This window comes from Mytilus californianus, unplaced genomic scaffold, assembly GCF_021869535.1.
Source record: "Mytilus californianus isolate M0D057914Y unplaced genomic scaffold, xbMytCali1.0.p SCAF_5, whole genome shotgun sequence".
Taxonomy (NCBI): domain Eukaryota; kingdom Metazoa; phylum Mollusca; class Bivalvia; order Mytilida; family Mytilidae; genus Mytilus; species Mytilus californianus.
In genome coordinates, this window is record NW_026262701.1 from 112,490,966 (window position 1) to 112,512,728 (window position 21,763).

Genomic DNA, 21,763 nt, shown 5'->3' on the forward strand with positions numbered 1-21,763 from the left:
TGATCATCATTGTGCAGGATAAACTAGAAATAATGTTTGTTCCGTAGGTACTTAATCGCAATTCCCGAATGACAGCAGGGCTGATGGTCAATTATAAGAATTTGATTTGCTGAATAATTCGTGCAATATAGCATCATATTTTTTCAACTGCTCGCTCAACATTGGAAGGAATGACGATACCCCTAAACGCACAAATGTCAAATGATGTTCACTAAAACCAAAGTTTTTGACGCAAATGCAACAAACTCGAAAGTGGTCTATTAGAACTTATTCCCTTGATTGACCTACTATTATTAAGTTTACATTATTTCTAAAGAGTTGCATAACGTAATTATTAATTTACAGTGGTTTGCAATCATTCAATAATTAATTATCTTCTTTGACAACTAGATTGCAGGTAAACGTGCGTAAAGGTAAACAAATTTCTATTTCTTCTGGTTTGATAGGATGAGTGTATACCTGTCATGTGATCAATGGGATCATCACTTTTCATTTCTCTTGGAATTTACCATTATTGCAAGCATGCATGATAACTGAAGTCAATTTCTGGTATATATATATTGGTATAAATATATTGACAAGCATATTTTTGGATACTATTTAACAGCTAAAGGATAATATTGATAATGATAAGAGTCAGCTAATGTAACCAGGATGCATCCCAAGGATGCACAGATTAATGATATGGCACATCTAGACAAAAAATCGTGTCCAAGACTCATATATGCGCTTTGATAAGGACACCGAATTATATGTCAAAAAGACATAAAATTGGAATTTTGTAAACAATAAATTAATTGTGTATAAAGCGATTGCCTTGATCATGTTGATTAATATTCATCAGGAGTGCTTGAGAGATCTAAAGTTTGTATATCTAATAAATGTATCAGGAGGGAAGGACACTCACAGCATTATTTAAATTTTTGAACTTTTGATTTGGGCAAGTGAGTTTTGAAGTCGGACAAGTTGATTTTCTTGCAACTTGCCCAAATGGACAATTTAAAAAATGATAATATAGAGGCATGATACATATATGTGCCTTTGTGAGGGTATGAATGCCCTTTATCATAAAGCGTCAAACGTCTGTTTTTCGCTACCATTAGCGTCAAATTAATTGTCATTCATCAAATCTCATTTTGTAGCTACTGTAAGAGTCAAATGGAGTAAATTTCAGTAAAATAACTTAATATTGTTAACGTTTTAACAAATATTTTAATGTCAATCTTCATTAGGGGTACCCCATTCCTACCCTCCTTTATGATGTTTTACAAAAAACCCTGAAAAGGAACAAATACTGGAAAGAGTTTTATTGCCTGCCATCATGTTTCCACCATGATGTTGAAGGTCTTTCAGTACCATCATGACCATAGTGGTATAGACCTACATGTAATTGACTATTCTAACCTGTTTGTTCCCTTCGTCCAGCATATAACTAATTGCAAAGAGATACCAGAAGAGTTCATACGTTAATTAATTATATTCCGCTGCTCTACAATGGCTACATTAAGGCACGAATGCACAGTCAATCTAAAAAGGTTGGGGACAACCTGCCAAATGGGGAACTATTCCCCAAATGAGTAACATACCCTCAAATGAGCAATCATTTGGTAGTGCTAAAAATAAAATTTTCTTAAAAAAAGTTAGTCATGTTAGTAGGGCTCTTGAAAATTTATGGAAGTTTTCATAGGCTATAAATTATATAACTTCTTATTAAATCTAGTTATGGCTATTCATCTTATGGAAAATTTGCTGCATTTTTCATGAATATGCAGGGATTCAAATTAACATTTGGTACTGGAAGGTCCAGGACCTTTGACACTCCAAACTGAAAGGTCCACAACCTAAATTCCAGGTCCTATTTTTACTTGAAATATTTCCTAACATAGTAAGATACAAGTAACAAAATTAATGTGCTGTTGGTGTTAGGTCAACTTGTTTCATTGTCAAAGTCACTGTTGTATTAAATATTTAATAACAATTGTAATTGTCTTGTATATTATAAATTCAGATAATATTTTTTTTTGTTATTGAGGAGGGTGTCACCATGGGTGGGTGTCTTGTCTCAACTATTGGTAATTTATTACTACTTAGTACTTAAACCATTTTATAAAACAGTTCAAATTCAAAGCTCTTTAAGCAGAGACGTATATACATGTGTATATATGTCTCTGGTTTAAGTGTATCATATCTAGTTGCACTATTATAATGCATTAGTTCCTCTGTGAAAATAAGATAAGAAACTTCCAGATTTGTACTGGTCCTTTAAAATTGAGAAGAAATTACCTCTTGGAATTGTAGTAATACGTTTACACTATACAAAAATCTACATGTAATATCAATATTTATTAATGATAAAGAAAATTACTGTCACATTTTTTTGGATTTTGAGATGAAAATTTATGAACTAAAAGTAATTTTGAGTTTCTGTAAATAAATATTTCCTACTTTTTCTTTCTTTTCAATATATCTTTTGGTTTTCAATTCTAGTGTTTATATTTTATCATCATAGATGTATTTTGTCAATTGCCTGGAATTATTATTTTTTCATTGTATTTGATCGGCAAACCCGGAATTACCCTTATCCGCTCCGGAATCGGATCCGTTTTTTTTTATTTTCTTAATTTCCGGTTTTTTGGCATCCAATGTTTTTCAATGTTGTTTTGTCTGTCAGATACGATTTTACTCGGATTTACACATTACTAGTTGTCAATTTTCGGCATAAAGCTAGCGGTTGAACAAAATGAACAGCGCTGTCATGAATAATAATGATGAAAATAAATTTTGAGATTGTTTGGAAATTTTTGTTTAAAAAGGTCGGCAAAGATTATTTTTATTTTCTTTCAAACCGAAGGTCCGTCGGGCGTAGCTTTTAACCAAAACGAGAGTCCGACTGCAAAAATGGAAGGTCGCGGACCTCGGACCACCGCTAATTTGAACCCCTGAATATGTGCCATTTGAAGTATAAAATGTGTATTAAAAAAATTAGTTTTTTAACACTAGGAAAGTTTCCCTCATATCAGGGATAGATACTCTTTTTGGGAACTATTCCCCATTTGGCAGGTTGTCCCCTACCTGATAAAATCATCAATTCATCATTCAGATTTAACTTGTGAATTGCCTATATCTAGATATAATTGAGCAGCCTGCTGATTGACTCTCTTGTCCAATGAGAGTGCCAATCAAACTTCAGGATTCAGGATTTAAATATAATTAGTTCAGGCCCTTGCAAGTAGGAGTGATCAATTATGGAAAGGGACAGAATTATTCTGGTTAGCACAAAGAAAAAGAAAATATAATTGAAAAACAACCAAAAACAGTGCTACAGCAAAGGAGTAAGTTCATGAAGGATTAAAACTGGCCCTAAGATTTTAAAGTTGTTTAATCAGTCCAAAATACTACACATAAAATAGTTTAGACAATACTATTTATACAAAACAATTTTTTTTGACAAATCACATTAAAAATAACGAAGTAACGACCCCTTAAATATATGCATTATTTGAGTTGTAACGTCAATTTTGGTCAAATTTTCAATAATTCTTATAATTTTTTAGCATAATTTACTTTGGCCACCACCCCTGATCCAGAAAGTTTTTGTGTTTAGGGATTCAAAATCATCATTGGCAACTTTTGGTTATAGAAAATTTTGGATCTTATGTTGCTGCCAAGGATTTTCTCAAGCTTTTATGTCCGACAAATGCACAAAATCATCGTATTTTGACAATATATAAAAAATATGCTGACTTTGAAGTTTAGGGTGACTCTTATCATGCTTATATAGAGATTTGTTTAACCTTTAAGTATTAAAGGCTTTTGAAATGGATCCATTTATGAACTTAATTATGGCCATTTTGAAATTTTATGATAAAGATAAAATTCAAGTCCATGTTTGGCTTAAAGTGAATGTTGCCCTTTGCCTTTGAACAATACATGTATATACTAGCTAGCTAGCCTTATGTATCCCATTATAGATTTTTGTAAAGTATACACTTATGTCAAAGATATTTATCTCTTTTACAGGAAACAGACAATGGAAATATCACAGCTGATGAATCTTAAGAAATTTAACTTTAATTATGTCATATTTATTGTACTGTGTGCAATAATAGCGTATGTTTTTCGAGCTGGTGACACTTACATAATGAAACCTGTATGGAGGAAAAGAGTAGAGCCTCATTATTATAGTAACAAGGACTACCCCACATTAGAGGACCGGTTACCATCACCAATTATTACTGATTTAGAAGGTGATGGTGTAAATGAAATCATTCTAATATCTAATGACTATAAGTTGACGTCTCTAGCTCTTCCCGATAAAACTGAGGATGAAGATGATCTAACATTACCTCATGTTGTTGTTAAAAATAAAATACAGTTACCAATAGCAACCAAAGAAGATGGTGGAACAAGTAGACCTGTTGTCATGGCTACAGGATTTACTGTGTCTTATCAGTCCATGATTCAGATTAGGAAACAGGTACATTTGTATTAGCATTTGGAGATTATGTAGAAATAGGTTTTGGGGAGAAAAAAAATTAAGTTCCTAGTACATGTACTGTGGAAGTACTTTTATTTGTGGGTATCAATTTTTGAGGTTTGAGCAAAAGTTACATGTTCATGGGTTCTTAAATTCATGGATTTTAGTTTTCCGTAAAAAATTGAGTGAAGTATTTGAAGCAATCACAAAAGGAAGATAATTTGAAAATTGTCATATGTTGTTTTATAATGATTTGTGGGATATTGCAAAATAAGGTGTTCATGGTCCGAGGACACAGTTATCATCCTTAGATTTTCGTTGTCTACAAATAAAGTCCCTAGTGCATGTAGTGTGGACAGTGTATAACTAGCAAATTTTGTTCATACACTTTCCAAATTCATTTCTTTATATTTTATGCATGAAATACTAAGTAAAGGGATGAAATTACATGTAAAAAAAATTTGGGTGCTGAATCTTTAAGAAAATTAGTGATTTGGTCCAGTTAAAAAAGGTCAAAAACTAGTATGCCTGAAGCTGTCAAACTGAATTTTAGACCCCCTTTACATAGAATTGTCAATATTTTGAGTTAGAGCTGGTAGACTTTTCTATAATTTTGATATTATTTGTCTTAATAGTAGTACACTACACTGTAAAAATCTTTTTGAGATAGAGCAGGTGCGATTTTTTTAATTTGACTTTATTGTCTAAAAGAAATGCACTACGAAATAACTGTGTTCTTGGGCCTAAGATCATGTTCACTTACTTGATCGTCTTTCATTACTAACAACATTCAATTTTTTTATATATGCTTTCGGAAAAAAAATGATTCATCTATGATTACAAATTGTCGCGATTGAAGGAAATTGCAAAGTAAACATTTTAAATGTTGCACGCATGTAATTATAAGTTATGAAACTAATTAACCAGAGATTGAATGATCAACAGTTTAACGATCATCAAAGGTGTTAATTGGGCCATAAACATGTCACTTAAAGAAAATGGTTACATAAAAAAAATGCTACAAATGTACTTTGAATTGTAGAATTATATCTGATGAAAAAAATGTTAAGCCCTATATGAAATTTTTTTTTTTTTCATATGATATGATACTAAACCCCTAACGGGAGGTATTGTACCTGATTTTCATATGATGAAGACATAATCTTTCAATCAGTTTAATTGAGGTTTGGAGCTGGCATGTCAGTAACTGCTAGTAGTCCTTTGTTAATTTGTGTATCATTGTCATTTTGCTTTTTTTCTTTTGTTACCTATTCTGACATCGGACTCAGACTTCTTTTAAACTGAGTTTTACTGTGCGTATTGCTATGTGTTTCTTTATTCTACATTGGCTAGAGGTATAGGGGGAGGCTTGAGATCTCACAAAACATGTTTAACACCGCCACATTTTTGCGCCTGTCCCAAGTCAGGAGCCTCTGGCCTTTGTTAGTCTTGTATGTTTTTTTATTTTAGTTCCTTTATATGTTTTTGAGTTTAGTGTGGCGTCCATTTTCACTGAACCAGTACACAATTTTATTTAGGGGCCAGCTGAGGACCACCTCTGGGTGCGGGATTTTCTCGCTGCGTTGAAGACCCATTGGTGGCCTTCAGCTGTTATCTGCTCTTTGGTCGGGTTGTTGTCTCTTTGACATATTCCCCATTTCCATTCTCAATTTTACTTCATCATTGCAATTTTTCATCAGAATTAAAAGGTTAAAAGTGGTTCAGTTTAGGATTTTTAAAGATTAAATGGGTAAACTCCTGTCTGAAGTTGTATATATAGTTTATAGTGCGTTTGCTGATATTCAAAGTATTCTATAGATTATATAAAATTGAGAATGGAAATGGGGAATGTGTCAAAGAGACAACAACCCGACCATAGAACAGACAACAGCAGAAGGTCACCAACAGGTCTTCAATGCAGCGAGAAATTCCCGCACCCGGAGGCGTCCTTCAGCTAGCCCCTAAACAAATATATATACTAGTTCAGTGATAATGAACGCCATACTAAACTCCAAATTGTACACAAGAAACTAAAATTAAAAATAATACAAGACTAACAAAGGCTAGAGGCTCCTGACTTGGGACAGGCGCAAAAATGCGGCGGGGTTAAACATGTTTATGAGATCTCAACCCTCCCCCTATACCTCTAGCCAATGTAGAAAAGTAAACGCATAACAATACGCACATTAAAATTCAGTTCAAGAGAAGTCTGAGTCTGATGTCAGAAGATGTAACCAAAGAAAATAAACAAAATGACAATAATACATAAATAACAACAGACTACTAGCAGTTAACTGACATGCCAGCTCCAGACTTCAATTAAACTGATTGAAAGATTATGTCTTCATCATATGAATATCAGGCACAATCCTTCCCGTTAGGGGTTAAGTATCATACCATCATAACATATATGAGAAGAACATAACCCGTGTCATGCCAACAACTGGTTTTTAAATAAATGTGTTTAGTGCCGATGCAATGCCCATATCCATGTAGTTAAACCTACATGTACATGTAGATGGGTATCTTTCTATGTCTTGATTTGGGACAACAATTGTTATATTTCATTGGACACTTAAATTCGTGAATAAAGCCATCCACAAAAACCACAAAAATTGGTACCCATGAATAAAAGTACTTTTACAGTATTTACAATAAATATTCATATTGAAAGTAAAAGGGTGTTATTTGAACTGGATTATATATGATGTGTTAGATTTTTTACGTGTCAGCTTGATTCATCTAAAAGGTTACATTTGTATTTGACAAACAGAAAATTAAGAAACAGGATTTCTAACCAATTTCAGCAGATAGAGGGGAATAATTTATATTAATATATATTGTACCATATAGCAAATTGATGCAATTTACAGAATCTTTGCAAATATGGTGGATAGGAAATAAACATGAAAGAAAAAAATATTGATAATAAGTGCTTGAAATAAGAAAAAAATAACTTAAAGACAGTAAAAGATGTTCTATATAATACCTGTATTAAACATTTTGCTTATACTTGACATTAAAGAAACATCTACAAATGGGTCTATGGGTTTGTTCTTTGCTAACAAGATGATAGATATTGTAATACAAATGAACTCAAATGTGTATTCAGGATAATTACAACTAAATGCCACACAGATACACCCTTTATATTTTATCATACTGTGATGTAAAAATACTATTCACTATTTTTGCAGATCATAGTGATAGCAACTGATGACTGGCAGGTTTTCTGTTACTCACATGACTTCCAATTACTATGGAAACAAAGACTGATGAGCATTGCCCATGTACGATTGACCTACAAGATCAAAGCTATGGATGTTATGATCACATCACATAATGTCAGGAAAAATGATGAAGGGCTGGTTATTATTGGAGGAAGTTTCTCACACACAGTACATGATACCAACACAACTAAAGTTTCAAAGTGAGTATTGTTCAAGGATATTGTGTGTTCTGAATATTTTTATTGTTCAAGGATATCATGCGTTCTTAATATTTATATTGTTCAAGGATATCATGTATTCTTAATATCGTTATTGTTCAAGGGTATCATGTGTTCTTAATATTGTTATTGTTCAAGGATATCATGTATTCTTAATATCGTTATTGTTCAAGGGTATCATGTATTCTTAATATCGTTATTGTTCAAGGATATCATTTATTCTGAATATTGTTACTGTTCAAGGATATCGTGTGTTCTGAAAATTGTTATTGTTCAAGGATATCATTTATTCTGAATAGTTTTATTGTTCAAGGATATCATTTATTCTGAATATTGTTATTGTTCAAGGATATCATGTGTTCTTAATAGTTTTATTGTTCAAGGATATCATGGGTTCTGAATATTGTTATTGTTCAAGGATATCATTTGTTCTGAATATTGTTACTGTTCAAGGATATCATTTATTCTGAGTATTGTTATTGTTCAAGGATATCATTTATTCTGAATAGTTTTATTGTTCAAGGATATCATTTATTCTGAATATTGTTATTGTTCAAGGATATCATGTGTTCTTTATATTGTTATTGTTCAAGGATATCATGGGTTCTGAAAATTGTTATTGTTAAAAGATATCATGTGTTCTGAGTATTGTGATTGTTCAAAGATATCATGTGTTTTCAGTATTTATCAAATCCTAAAGATTCCAAATCACAGGGATGTTTAGCAACTAAAGATCACCATCTGAGTATTGTTCACAGATATCATGTGTTCTGAGTATTGTTCAAGGATAATGTGTATTCAGAGTATTGATCAAGGATATCATGTTTTCTGAGTATTGTTCACAGATATCATGTATTCTGAGTATTGTTTAAGGATATCATGTATTCTGAGTATTGTTCACAGATATCATGTGTTCTGAGTATTGTTCACAGATATCATGTATTCTGAGTATTGTTTAAGGATATCATGTATTCTGAGTATTGTTCACAGATATCATGTGTTCTGAGTATTGTTCACAGATATCATGTATTCTGAGTATTGTTTAAGGATATCATGTATTCTGAGTATTGTTCACAGATATCATGTGTTCTGAGTATTGTTCAAGGATATCATGTGTTCTGAGTATTGTTCAAGGATATCATGTGTTCTGAGTATTGTTCAAAGATATCATGTGTTCTGAGTATTGTTCAAGGATATCATGTGTTCTGAGTATTGTTCAATGATATCATGTGTTCTGAGTATTGTTCAAGGATATCATATGTTTTGAGTATTGTTCAAAGATATCATGTGTTCATATTGTTCAAGGATATCATGTATTCTGAGTATTGTTTAAAGATATCATGTGTTCTTGAAAACATCATGCAAGTGAAGAAATCATATTGTTATTGTCTTTTGTTATATCTCAGTGTTTTTTGTCACTTAAAGAATTTGGTTTTTATGTTAGTTCTATGGTAGTCTTTGTAAAATTCACATCTTGCATGATCATAGAGTGATGTGGAATTTGTCATATTGTATAGAGTTTTCTTTATTGTTGAAAACCCTATGTTAAACTCAAGTTGTTCTTTATGTTGTGTGGTTGCTGTCTCATTGAAACATCCTCAACATCTTTTATTTATTATAAGATTATAGAAGACAACTTTATTTGAGAATCCATTACTTAAATGATAGTACATGTAATACTATAATATGTAAAAAAAATCATGTACTTTATAAGAAGATGTGGTATGATTGTTAATGGTACAACTTCAGCAGAGAATTGATAGATATTTATTTGATTTTATATATTTTATAGTGACACAACATCAGAGAATGCGACCAAGGAGGATAACTCTTTAACACATTTCTCTTCTTTTGCCATAAGTGCAAAAGATGGCTCCACCAGGTGGCACCACTTACCAGGAGATTTTGGAGAGATAGATACATCAGGGAAGGTATGTGCAGGGGAATTGGTTTGCATAACAATTCAAGGTTCTTTTGTTAACTGTAATTTCAGAAATTATTGCAAGATATTTATTAATGCAAATAATGCGATTGGGTAAATATCAAAATAATAAGGACGTGCATTCTAATATCTGATACATATGTCTTTATGCAGATTTTCCTGAAATGGCAATAAATATTATAATCTCTCATTCTTCAAAAATCACAACGATAAATGAATGCAATAATTTCTGAATTTACAGTATTGAAAAATTATGCAAGCTTTTCTAAATTTTGATGTACTTATGTGTGATATTTATATACAGTCAACAAAATTATTAGCAATCCCAGTATTTCAGAATCCTGTTGGTTTTACTTTGATTATGTACATTTAATTGTTGGAATGAATGACAAATGTAGGTCAAGTCAAATTGATGGAAGGTGATCCAAGGTATGAGATTATTTGCATGCTGACATATGTAAATAAACTCATCATAGATACCAGGATTGAAATTTTATATTTACGCCAGACGCGCGTTTCGTCTACAAAAGACTCATCAGTGACACTCGAATCAAAAAATGATAAAATGCCAAATAAAGTATACGGAGATGAAGGGCATTGAGGAGAGACTTCCAATAATCTAAAAAAAACTTGGTGGGACCCATGCTGTTTTCCATACAAGAATGACTTAATTTGTGGCTTTTACACACTACTTTATATTATATAGATGATATGCGATGAATATAGATTTAAAGTAAATATTCTATTAAATGTCCAACAGTTTAAAAAAATGTAGTATTTGATGACAGTATGTTTCTAAACTTTAAAAGATTATTTTAGGGTACAAGTGTTTTATTTTTACAAACTTTTTCTGGATGTTACATTTCCGTTTAAAAATGATAATACTTCTTCATCCTAATGCCTTATGGATTTCTTATTGTAATGTCATAAGTATTCTAAATCACTCTTGATTTACTGTGGATTTTAGAGATAACTGTATTGTATTTGAAGCTTTGCAGACGTCCATCGGTAGTTTTACTGTCGCAAATATCCGTTTACCTGTCTCTGCGCGGTACATTGATACAAAATAATTGCATTAGAATTATTATTCATGGGATCCCAATTTTCATGGATACCGTGGGTAAAAGTGAACCTAGAATTTAAATGTTCAAGAAATTAAAAAAAAAAATCTATAGGTATGTATGAAAACTGTGTCAAAACCACAAATCAAATATCCATGAAAATACAATTTAAATTACAAAATTAGATCCACAGAAATTGGTAACCATGGAAATAATTGATTCCATGGTATGGTTATTGTTCCCTGTTTTTTTCATTTTATGAATTAGGATATACATGGTGACCACCATTGGAAGTTGGCTCTGAAGAGACACAGACTCCATGTAGGAGAAAGTCCTTGGAATCTTTATAAACAGGAAATCTGGAAATATCTGGTAAGGTAGAAAATCATAATTGATATGAAATTATTTTGAATATTCATGTTTCATATTACAACTACATGTCAAGTTAGTAATTATTTTTATTGATACTACCATTTGCATCATATCAACTTGAAATTCTTATTCTGAATCATCAAGTCAGGTATTTTAACGCAATTAAAGTTGTATGGACTTGAAATTCTTTTTCTGAATCATCAAGTCAAGTATTATTTATATCGCCATTTACACCAGATGAATGTGGAGTAAGGCTATTTGGACCATGTGTAGTTTGTCTTTGTTTGTATCTCTAATTATTTGGAAGGAGTTTGGCCTGTTATAGCCAACTTATACGGTATGGATTTTTCTCATTGTTGAAGGCTGTACAGTTACCTATAATTGCTCCCATCCACTTCGTCTGAACTTTGATGGATATTTGTCTCATTGGCAATCATATAACATCTCCTTATTTTTATATTTAGGTAGTTGACTGTGTGGTCTGTTGTAGTGGATAGTTGTCTCATTGGCAATCATATAACATCTCCTTATTTTTATATTTAGGTAGTTGACTGTGTGGTCTGTTGTAGTGGATAGTTGTCTCATTGGCAATCATATAACATCTCCTTATTTTTATATTTAGGTAGTTGACTGTGTGGTCTATTGTAGTGGATAGTTGTCTCATTGGCAATCATATAACATCTCCTTATTTTTATATTTAGGTAGTTGACTGTGTGGTCTATTGTAGTGGATAGTTGTCTCATTGGCAATCATATAACATCTCCTTATTTTTATATTTAGGTAGTTGACTGTGTGGTCTGTTGTAGTGGATAGTTGTCTCATTGGCAATCATATAACATCTCCTTATTTTTATATTTAGATAGTTGACTGTGTGGTCTGTTGTAGTGGATAGTTGTCTCATTGGCAATCATATAACATCTCCTTATTTTTATATTTAGATAGTTGACTGTGTGGTCTGTTGTAGTGGATAGTTGTCTCATTGGCAATCATATAACATCTCCTTATTTTTATATTTAGATAGTTGACTGTGTGGTCTGTTGTAGTGGATAGTTGTCTCATTGGCAATCATAAAACATCTCCTTATTTTTATATTTAGATAGTTGACTGTGTGGTCTGTTGTAGTGGATAGTTGTCTCATTGGCAATCATATAACATCTCCTTATTTTTATATTTAGATAGTTGACTGTGTGGTCTGTTGTAGTGGATAGTTGTCTCATTGGCAATCATATAACATCTCCTTATTTTTATATTTAGATAGTTGACTGTGTGGTCTGTTGTAGTGGATAGTTGTCTCATTGGCAATCATATAACATCTCCTTATTTTTATATTTAGATAGTTGACTGTGTGGTCTGTTGTAGTGGATAGTTGTCTCATTGGCAATCATATAACATCTCCTTATTTTTATATTTAGATAGTTCACTGTGTGGTCTGTTGTAGTGGATAGTTGTCTCATTGGCAATCATATAACATCTCCTTATTTTTATATTTAGGTAGTTGACTGTGTGGTCTATTGTAGTGGATAGTTGTCTCATTGGCAATCATATAACATCTCCTTATTTTTATATTTAGATAGTTCACTGTGTGGTCTGTTGTACTGTCTAATATATGTGTTTATTCCTGTTATCACTTTTATGTGTTGTTGAAATTTTAATTCTGATCATAAAGCTTGGTTTTTTTTTAAGCTATTTTTAATACATTGTATCAAACTTAGAAGTATAGAGCAAAAGGCCAAATACTTACTTTCCCATTACCACTCTCATTTTGTTTTTACTTTCTATCAATAATCATTACAACCACCTGATGGAAATATACTCTGCATATTGATTGATTGAAAGGGGTTTAATGTCACAGAAGTACACATGTTGCAAAATAGTTTTTCATGTATACCTTTATACGTAACAATGAACAGTTAAAATTTGTATGAGCAAAAGGAGATTTGGGATTAATCTTGATTAGACAGCAACCCAACAACACAAATACCGTGAAAGTATTTTCATTCCTTGGTATTAATTTTCATGGTTTGAGCAAAAGTTACATGTTTGTGGGTTCTTAAATTCCTTAATTTTCATCTTGAAAATAATCATGTTGTTTTTTAATGATTTGTGGGACATTGCAAAATAAAGGTGTTAATTTTCACTTACTTGTTTGTCTTTCATTACTGACAACATTCATCAAATTTTTAATATGATAATTACTTTTGGAAATAAGCTGATTCATCTATGCTTACAAATTGTCTCGAAGGGAAGGCCATTGCAAAGTAAACATTCGAATTGTTGCACATGTGTAATCAGAAGTGATGACACTAATTAACCCGAGATCGAATGGTCAACAGATAAACGATCATCAAAGGTGAAATTGGGCCATAAACATGTCACTAAAGAAATTGGTTACATTAAAAAATGCTACATATGTACTTTGAATTGTAGAATTAATTCTTATGAAATATAAAAGCAAGCCCAATATGATATTATTATTTTTTTTTTGTATGAGAATTAGGAGGAGATAAAATGAACACTTCATCATCACATAAGACACATATCATAACTGGAAGTCAGACTTTCATTGATCAATACTAATTTTGAATGAGAATTAAAAGATAAAAAGTCGTACAGTTTAAATTTTTTAAAGATTAAATGGATGAAATCCTGTCTAAAGTTGTATATACATGTAGAGCTCATAGTGCATTTGCTGATATTTTGTTGTATTCTCTATATTATATGCCCGTATCCATGCAGTCAAACCTATATGGTGATTTTCCTATGTCTAGATTTTGACTACAGTTGTAATATTTCGTTGGACACTTAAATTTGTGGATAAAGCCATCCACAAAAACCACAAAAATTGATACCCACAAATAAAAGTTCTCTCACAGTATAGCAGTCATCTAGAGGTCAAAATACAGTCTTCAACAAAAGACAAGAGTCTAAACTATATGTCAAGCTCTAAATCACACTGAGTGTGAAAACTTTAATCATTTTTAACAAAGACTATAAAACATCTGCCATCAACAGGAAAATTTCTGCATGACAAAAAAAAATTTAGACATGACAAAAGACAAGCAATGATTAATTTTTACATGGGACAGACACATGAACATGGTTTAAACTAGTATTATTTAGATCTCTCCTGGCCCGTTTTAAACTTGATCTGTTGACTATTAATTATATATAAAAGATACATAAAAGAGCATACAATAAAATTCATAAAGGAAAAGCATTTTAAGTTAATGATAATTTATAAAGTATAAAAAAACATAAATACAAACAAAACAACATGTATCCTTTGATAGACAATGAAAATGGGGTCAAAGGGTTTAAAAATGCTCACATTTACAAAAAGCAAGCTCAAAATACTATCCTGCTCATATAACATCATGTCCACATACACTGTTAAATTGCTTGCTGTACTTTTCAGAGTACATATTTTACAGCAACGTCATATATATGTAAATAGTAATACTTCCACCACACATCTCTTTAATCACAAAATTGTTTTTGCAGCCACATTTCTGGAATAATATAGAAGATACAAAGATAAAATTAGGTCGTTTTCAAAAACAAGATGAGGCTATTATGGACAATCAACAAAAACAGAAATCTGCGCTCAGACCAGAACATATTATGGGATATGCTTATGGTGGTCAACGACCGCACACAGACGATGAACATATAGTGAATCCTAATGTAGTGGTCATCCATAATCATAATGGACTTGAGGTACTAAATCTACTGACAGGACAACCAGTTACACAGTTTCCATTAGCTTCTGATGGTGCCATCTACCTTGATATTGATTATGATGGTTACGTTGACAGAGTTTCATGGGGGGCAGAAGAAGGACGTAGTCCCTGTTTTGTTGATATCTGGAGATTACAACCAGTAAAGGAGAAAATGGAAGGACTAGCTGTATGTAAACTTTTCCGTGTCTTTTTCTCGTCATCATGGGCTTATGATGAGGATATTCTTAAGAAGTTACCACCCATCATCATTAAAAGGTAAACTTACTTAATCATAAAGTTCTTTCTTTAATAAAAAAATCACAAAATAGTCAAAACTTTAAAAAAAATATTAAAAAAAAATTAGATTTACTGTTAATTTATTGTTAAAATTATTTTCAGCTGAAGACTGATAACAGCCAGTTTATAATCTGGCATATGTTCTCATCTTTTGATCAAACTTGAAATAATCAAAAGAAAATGAATCCTAGATCAGCAAACAGTTCTAGATGTCTTTTCATTTTTTGTGTGTGTGTTGTTTGATACTGTCACATAGATGTAAACCCTACACCTCTTTTTATTCTTATTCTTTACTCTTGAATTGACAAATCTTATCATTTAGATATAGACTTTCTTTGTTTACAGTATATCAAGAAAGACGGGTATCCTGAGACATTTACTTGGACATCATTTACCAACCGATAAGCAACCCTATGACATTATCACTATGGGTAGTTATGGTCGAGTATCATCTTACGACAAAGAAGGAAATGTAAACTGGCAGGTACGGATTATGAAAACCATATTACTCATTTCTTATTAAATTCAGAGGACATTTTAACATTGATGGGTAGCTATTTCCATATTTAAATTTTGCTTAAGGGTCTAGATCTAAGCGACTGTAAGTCATAGAGGAATGATGTGTTGTCAAGAAACCCACCCTGGTTATTAACAAAGATTCTTACAAATAACAGTCAAAACTATAGATGGTAACCATTTTTTTGGCGACTCATATATATACTGTAGTAAAATATTATACCTAAAACAAGCTGTTTTAAATTGGTAATGTACTGATTTCAATATATGACAGTTTTTGATAATAGCTGTACATAAAAATTCAAGATGAACTGACCATTTCAAAGGAAGTTGGTCAACTTTTGTATATCATTGATATAGATATAAGTCTTCTTTACAAATATTTAACACATGGACGACTCTGGTTGAGTTTTAAAGATATTAACTGTATCAATTACATTATTATCCTGTTTTTATGTGAATGTTTTTAAAAATATATGTAATTCATATTTGATCTTCTGTTTATTCACATTAGTTTATCTGTATATAAACAACTATGTATTTACCAAAATAAACTGTTTCGGTTTCTTTACATCCTTTGCTTTCTAAATATTCAGCTTTGAGCGTTCTTGATGAAGGTAAAAACAGAAAAGCATTTCAGATGCATAAAAAGTTATATCGTATTATTATTATTTTTTCACAGCATCTAATTTAAAATATCTTTAATCAGTATTCTGTAATAACATTAACAGTATCAATTTTACTCCACCAGATGTGTCTTTCGAAAATAAATGCCTCTTTATTAATGCTCAAAACCAACATATTTGAAAATCCCAAACCTTGTGTAAATGTAGAAGAGCTGATGAAACCAAAATGGATCAAAAGAATAGCCAAACATAGACAAGGAAATAGAAATCTGCATGAGGGTTTTACATTCCTTAATTTAAAATTATTTCCAAAATTATTTAACAGCAAATTTCAATAAACAAAATACATATTTTTCATGCCAGTATCAAAGTACTGACTACTGGGCTGGTGATACTCTCAGGGACTTACACTTCACTTATATATATATATATATATATATATATATATGTTAACATACACAGCTTTAAAGACATTTATTAGTTTGCATATCCTTACAAAATTTTGAAATATAAACCTGTTTGTATGTTGGTAGGTGGGAACACCAGCCAGTTGGTCTATAGAATCACAGGATAGAAAGAGAGAAGTAGACAGTGCACCTGAGAAGTTACAACAATATATGGACAGTTTTTATCCAAGTAGACAACTTATGTCACTGCAGGTCTATGGTTACAAGGTAGAAATTTATTAATTTCCTGACATATTTCTGTTTTTCCGTGTGATGAGTAGGAGTACACCATTTCTACCTGATTAAACCATTACTGCTGCTTATCAGCTAGATCTTTTTATTTCATTCATAATACATCAATGAAACACAATGAAACAGCATCTAAACACTGCAAATGTTTTATCAAAATTTTTTTATGTTTAATAATCATTTTGGGCATTAAGCCAGATAAAGGCACTTCAGAAATCCACTCCATATAATTTGATTTGCTGTTTTTAGAGACAGTTTCTGCCTTTTTTGTCACATGATGCCATATTAGTTACTGACCACTTGAGTAAAATTGAGAATGGAAATGGGGAATATTTCAAAGAGACAACAACCCGGTCAAAGAGCAGATAACAGCTGAAGGCCACCAATGGGTCTTCAACGCAGCGAGAAAATCCTGCACCCGGAGGTGGTCCACAGCTGGCCCCTAAATAAAAACGTGAACTAGCTCAGTGAAAATGGACATCATACTAAACTCCAAAACATATAAATGAACTAAAATTAAAAAACATACAAGACTAACAAAGGCCAGAGGCTCCTGACTTGGGACAGGCGCAAAAATGCGGCGGGGTTAAAGTACATGAAATCCGATTTAAAATTTCTTGACTTTTACATTTGATCTCTCTTCTTGAAATAAAAAATGGTTTGAACGCTTGGTCATGAACTGGAAACATACCAATGAAATTGCATGCAGAAGTGACCTCTATGAAGCCTTCATAAATGTTATAAACAGACTGACACAGGTAATAGAGATGACTAGATAGTTATATCATGTCTGCATTTTCACTGCAAAAGAACATTTTTTTAGACATATAATTAACCATGTAGTTTATTGATTATTATTCTGGCAGTTTTTCGTTATTATTAAAGATATTTAGATAAATTTATATATCTGAATTTATGATTGTATATTAATGATAATACTTTTGTATTGCAGGATACAATGGTAATGTCTGGCTGGTCAAATATAGCCATTGTTGACCTTAAAGAAGGAAACCTGCTAGCTTCTCATTCATTACCATGTCAACCCAGTAGTCCCCTTGTTGTAGGTGACTTTGATAATGATGGATTAAATGACATTATAGTAACATGTAAATTAGGGTGAGTTATAATTAAAAAAAGTATGGTAAGGTTATAATCATAGTCCAGTTTTCATGTACATTTAAATTCTGTATTCAATGTACAGAACTGATGGTACCAACGTAAAGACCACTTTTGTATTTAAATTTTTTTACTGTGGATTTATTGAAATATATTAGATACCAATTTTCATAGATTTAATTGGTAAAGATGAATTACTAATTTAAAAGTTGAAAGAAGTACAAATTTTCTATTGGCTTGTATGCAGACTATTGGGAAAACCAGGAAATCAAATATCCACAAAAATACAATTTTTCCTCAATCTATGAAAATTGGTACCCTCAAAATGATTCCACAGTATAAGAATTTTTTCATTATTAACTTTCATACTGCAGTAAATATAAATAGTAATATAGACCTGTTTCATTTCATTTGCTTGAAAGGTTCAAATAACCATATATCCATTATAGAATGTCAAAAGTGAATCTCTTAAAAAAATCCTGTGTGAAAGGGGGAAATTCATGGGTGTAACCCCCAGAATACGGGTCAGTTGACAGGTATGCTCTCCTTGTAAATATTTACCCGAGCTTTACTGTATACTGTAGATGCAGAATCTTTTTAATGCATTTGTTAAGATTTTTTAACAATGGACAAAAATTCAAGTTTTATTATTGAGTCCCATAGTCCCGTATTCCCTACATACATTTTTTTTTTAAATAGGCCCAATTTTAAACTTAGATTGTAACTCCATTAGTCCAGTATACCTTAGAAGATTTTGGCTATGCTGTTTGACCCTGAAAATCCATGCTTATAAATGTATTATATATTAAGCTTTCCCATTCGAGTGTATCTGTCAGGTGAAGCTTTTTCCAGAAACATTTGTCATTCACACTGATATTGGTATGTTACGATTATATAACACATACATTGTAGATCTTTTAATAAGGGTTCACTAAAGTAAAGGTTTAGTTTATACATTTCTTTTAATATCTCTGGTTGTTTTTTGACACAACTTTATATATAACAGGTTCTGCTTAGAAACACTTAGTCAAAATGCCTATAAACATCATATTTTATAGGAACTTTCAGTACACTAGTATAGCTTTAATATTATTATTCATTTACAGTTTTACCTGCCTTTATGTTACTTACTACTGAAATTAATAAGGAATTTGTCTATATTTTCACTTTAGTCCTACTGCTTTCTGTTTTTTTAAATCAAGGACAGTATGTGAAACTGAAATATATAAGGCAATGATGTCACATAACAATGCAGTAGTGTCACATTTAAATGTCTGTCCATGTCAATTTATTAATAAAATCCACTTGACCTCATTCATACAACTGAACATTTTTCTATTTATACGCCTAAAAATAGTTTAATTAAATACTTTAGGTAATATCATATTTTATCCCAAGAAACATAGTGTTAATACAAATTGTTGATGCAGAAGAAAAACTGAATTTTAATTTGGATATTGACTTCAAAAGGGGTTCCATTTATATTCTTGGTAATAAAGCTTGTATCAGAAGAGAAAATGCCATTATTTGAAGTATATCTTAGATATTAGGACTAGTTGTCTTCCAAAATTAAGTGTTAATCATCAAATTCTCAGAGTAACTGCTGCAAATTATCTTGCTCTTTTAATTCTTTCAAGTGGATATGACAGGAACTCTCTGTTGAAGAGTTGTCTCATTGACAATCATACCACATCTCCTATTTTTATAGTGACAGGAACAATTGCTTCTATCATAACAATCTTGTATTTTAACATTTTAGGTATCTTGGTTTTTCCTTACATCATCATACTAACCATATCTACACCATGTTGTATGCTGGGATGGTATTTGGTGCCATCTTAGTCCTGTCGTGGTTGTGTTCACCTGCCACATACTACAGTAATGAGAAAGAAGAAGACAGTGAAAGTGATGAGGACAGGATGGATGATTATTGAAACACTTGGATACAGTAATGTTTTATAAAGAACCAAATAGACAAGACAATGCTTGAGCTTGTCAAGGAGCAAATCAGGGTTGTGTAATCTAGCTTTGGAAGGAGTGTAAGAAGAGGGTCGTAAAAGGGGAATTTGCATGGACGAAAGAGAAATAAAATGGCCATTTCACGATGAATGAAAAAAAATAAGAACTTGCATGTTGCTTTTTCACCAATTTACATGAAACACAGTGAATAATGTCAGAGATTCAAGCATGAAAACATGTGAAATAAAAATTGCAAACATGTTGCACGAAAATAACCTTTTACCACCCTCTGTCAAGAAGACAGACAGTGTGATAAAAGAATTTAATTTATATTGAAACTAATGTGAAAATTGTAGAAAGAGTCTTGTTTGTGACACTAAAATGCATTGAAAGTTCACAAAAGAGAATGTTGTGGAAAAATGCCTAGGCATTCTGTATACAGTAAAGTTGCGCGACTTTGCACTGTCTAAATCAGTTTATAGCATTGTCATAAAATATAAAGCATATATTTGCAAGTAGCAATTGTTACATAATTATTATAACAGGATGAAAATGCATTTTACTGCAATTTGTCAGATTTTCTTTGTTTAATTTTATACAAAAAAGAAGATCTAAAATTTCATAAAAATGTTAACAAGAGAAACTGAGGACACATTTGAGACAAAATATTGTGAAACATTAAAATTGGTAAAGTTTTATCACAACTGAGGTGTTTCATATTATGTTCATTTAATTTGTATTCTCAAATCACAACTTGCAATTTAACCTTACCTTATATTCTGCTGTTAATGATGAATGTTTTTTTTTATTATCCAATCCATTCATTATTCCATTTGGAACACTTACTTTACCAGCAATTTTATTTTTATCAAACTATCAGATCATTATATTGTGTACATCTTATTTCATTTTTTATCAAAACCAATTTTGTTGTTTCTCATAATACTTACCTATCAAGCAATTTAATTTTAGTCAAATTATCAGATCATTGTATTGTGTATATCTGATTTAATTTTTTTTCAAAACATAATTTTGTTGTTTTACAATGACAAGAATGACACATTGCCTAAGTTTAGGCACCTTAGATCTCGATTAATTTTTATACAAAACTGAATGAATAAAAGAATTTAATCTGATTGACTTTGTTATTATCCCTGGAATTATGTATATTGTGTGTGAAAAATTGTTGGCATCACTCAAATCATAATTCTAGGTTGCTAGCTTGGTTGTTTCAATAGCTATTTATAGACTTGAGAATGGAAAGGTCAGTTCATCCAAGTAGAACAATAGGGGTACGGTTTCATACCATTTACATTCTCTTAAAGGGGCACTAGCTGTCAAATTCATGTTCACCGATTTGACTCAAATTCTCATATTCAATTTAGAACAATGTAAAACATTTATCCAAATTATAAAAAGTCTAAAATAAACAATTTACAGGGCATGGGGTTGATAATATGTAACTTCGTTTCCTGTCTATTTTAGTCTAGACGCCATCTAATTAACTATCGATTTGACCTCTGATGGCCATATAA

The 21,763-nt window shown here is 31.4% G+C and overlaps 1 protein-coding gene across 1 annotated transcript; it reads left to right on the top strand.

Moving 5' to 3' along the window:
• The first annotated feature begins 4,018 nt into the window (after positions 1–4,018).
• Positions 4,019–21,364, top strand: LOC127700664 (uncharacterized). Its single transcript, XM_052204232.1, has 9 exons — positions 4,019–4,477; positions 7,675–7,907; positions 9,718–9,856; positions 11,196–11,300; positions 14,802–15,295; positions 15,662–15,800; positions 16,992–17,132; positions 18,106–18,269; positions 20,029–21,364. The coding sequence occupies exons 1-9, from the start codon at positions 4,031–4,033 to the stop codon at positions 20,201–20,203; spliced, it is 2,037 nt and encodes a 678-aa protein (XP_052060192.1). The 5' UTR covers positions 4,019–4,030; the 3' UTR covers positions 20,204–21,364.
• Positions 21,365–21,763: the final 399 nt, after the last annotated feature.

Coding starts and splice junctions, on each gene's coding strand:
- LOC127700664 (XM_052204232.1), top strand. CDS start 4,031: ATGGAAATATCACAGCTGATGAATCTTAAGAAATTTAACTTTAATTAT. Junction 9,857..11,195: donor AGATAGATACATCAGGGAAG/GTATGTGCAGGG, acceptor TTTATGAATTAG/GATATACATGGTGACCACCA. Junction 15,296..15,661: donor CCACCCATCATCATTAAAAG/GTAAACTTACTT, acceptor CTTTGTTTACAG/TATATCAAGAAAGACGGGTA.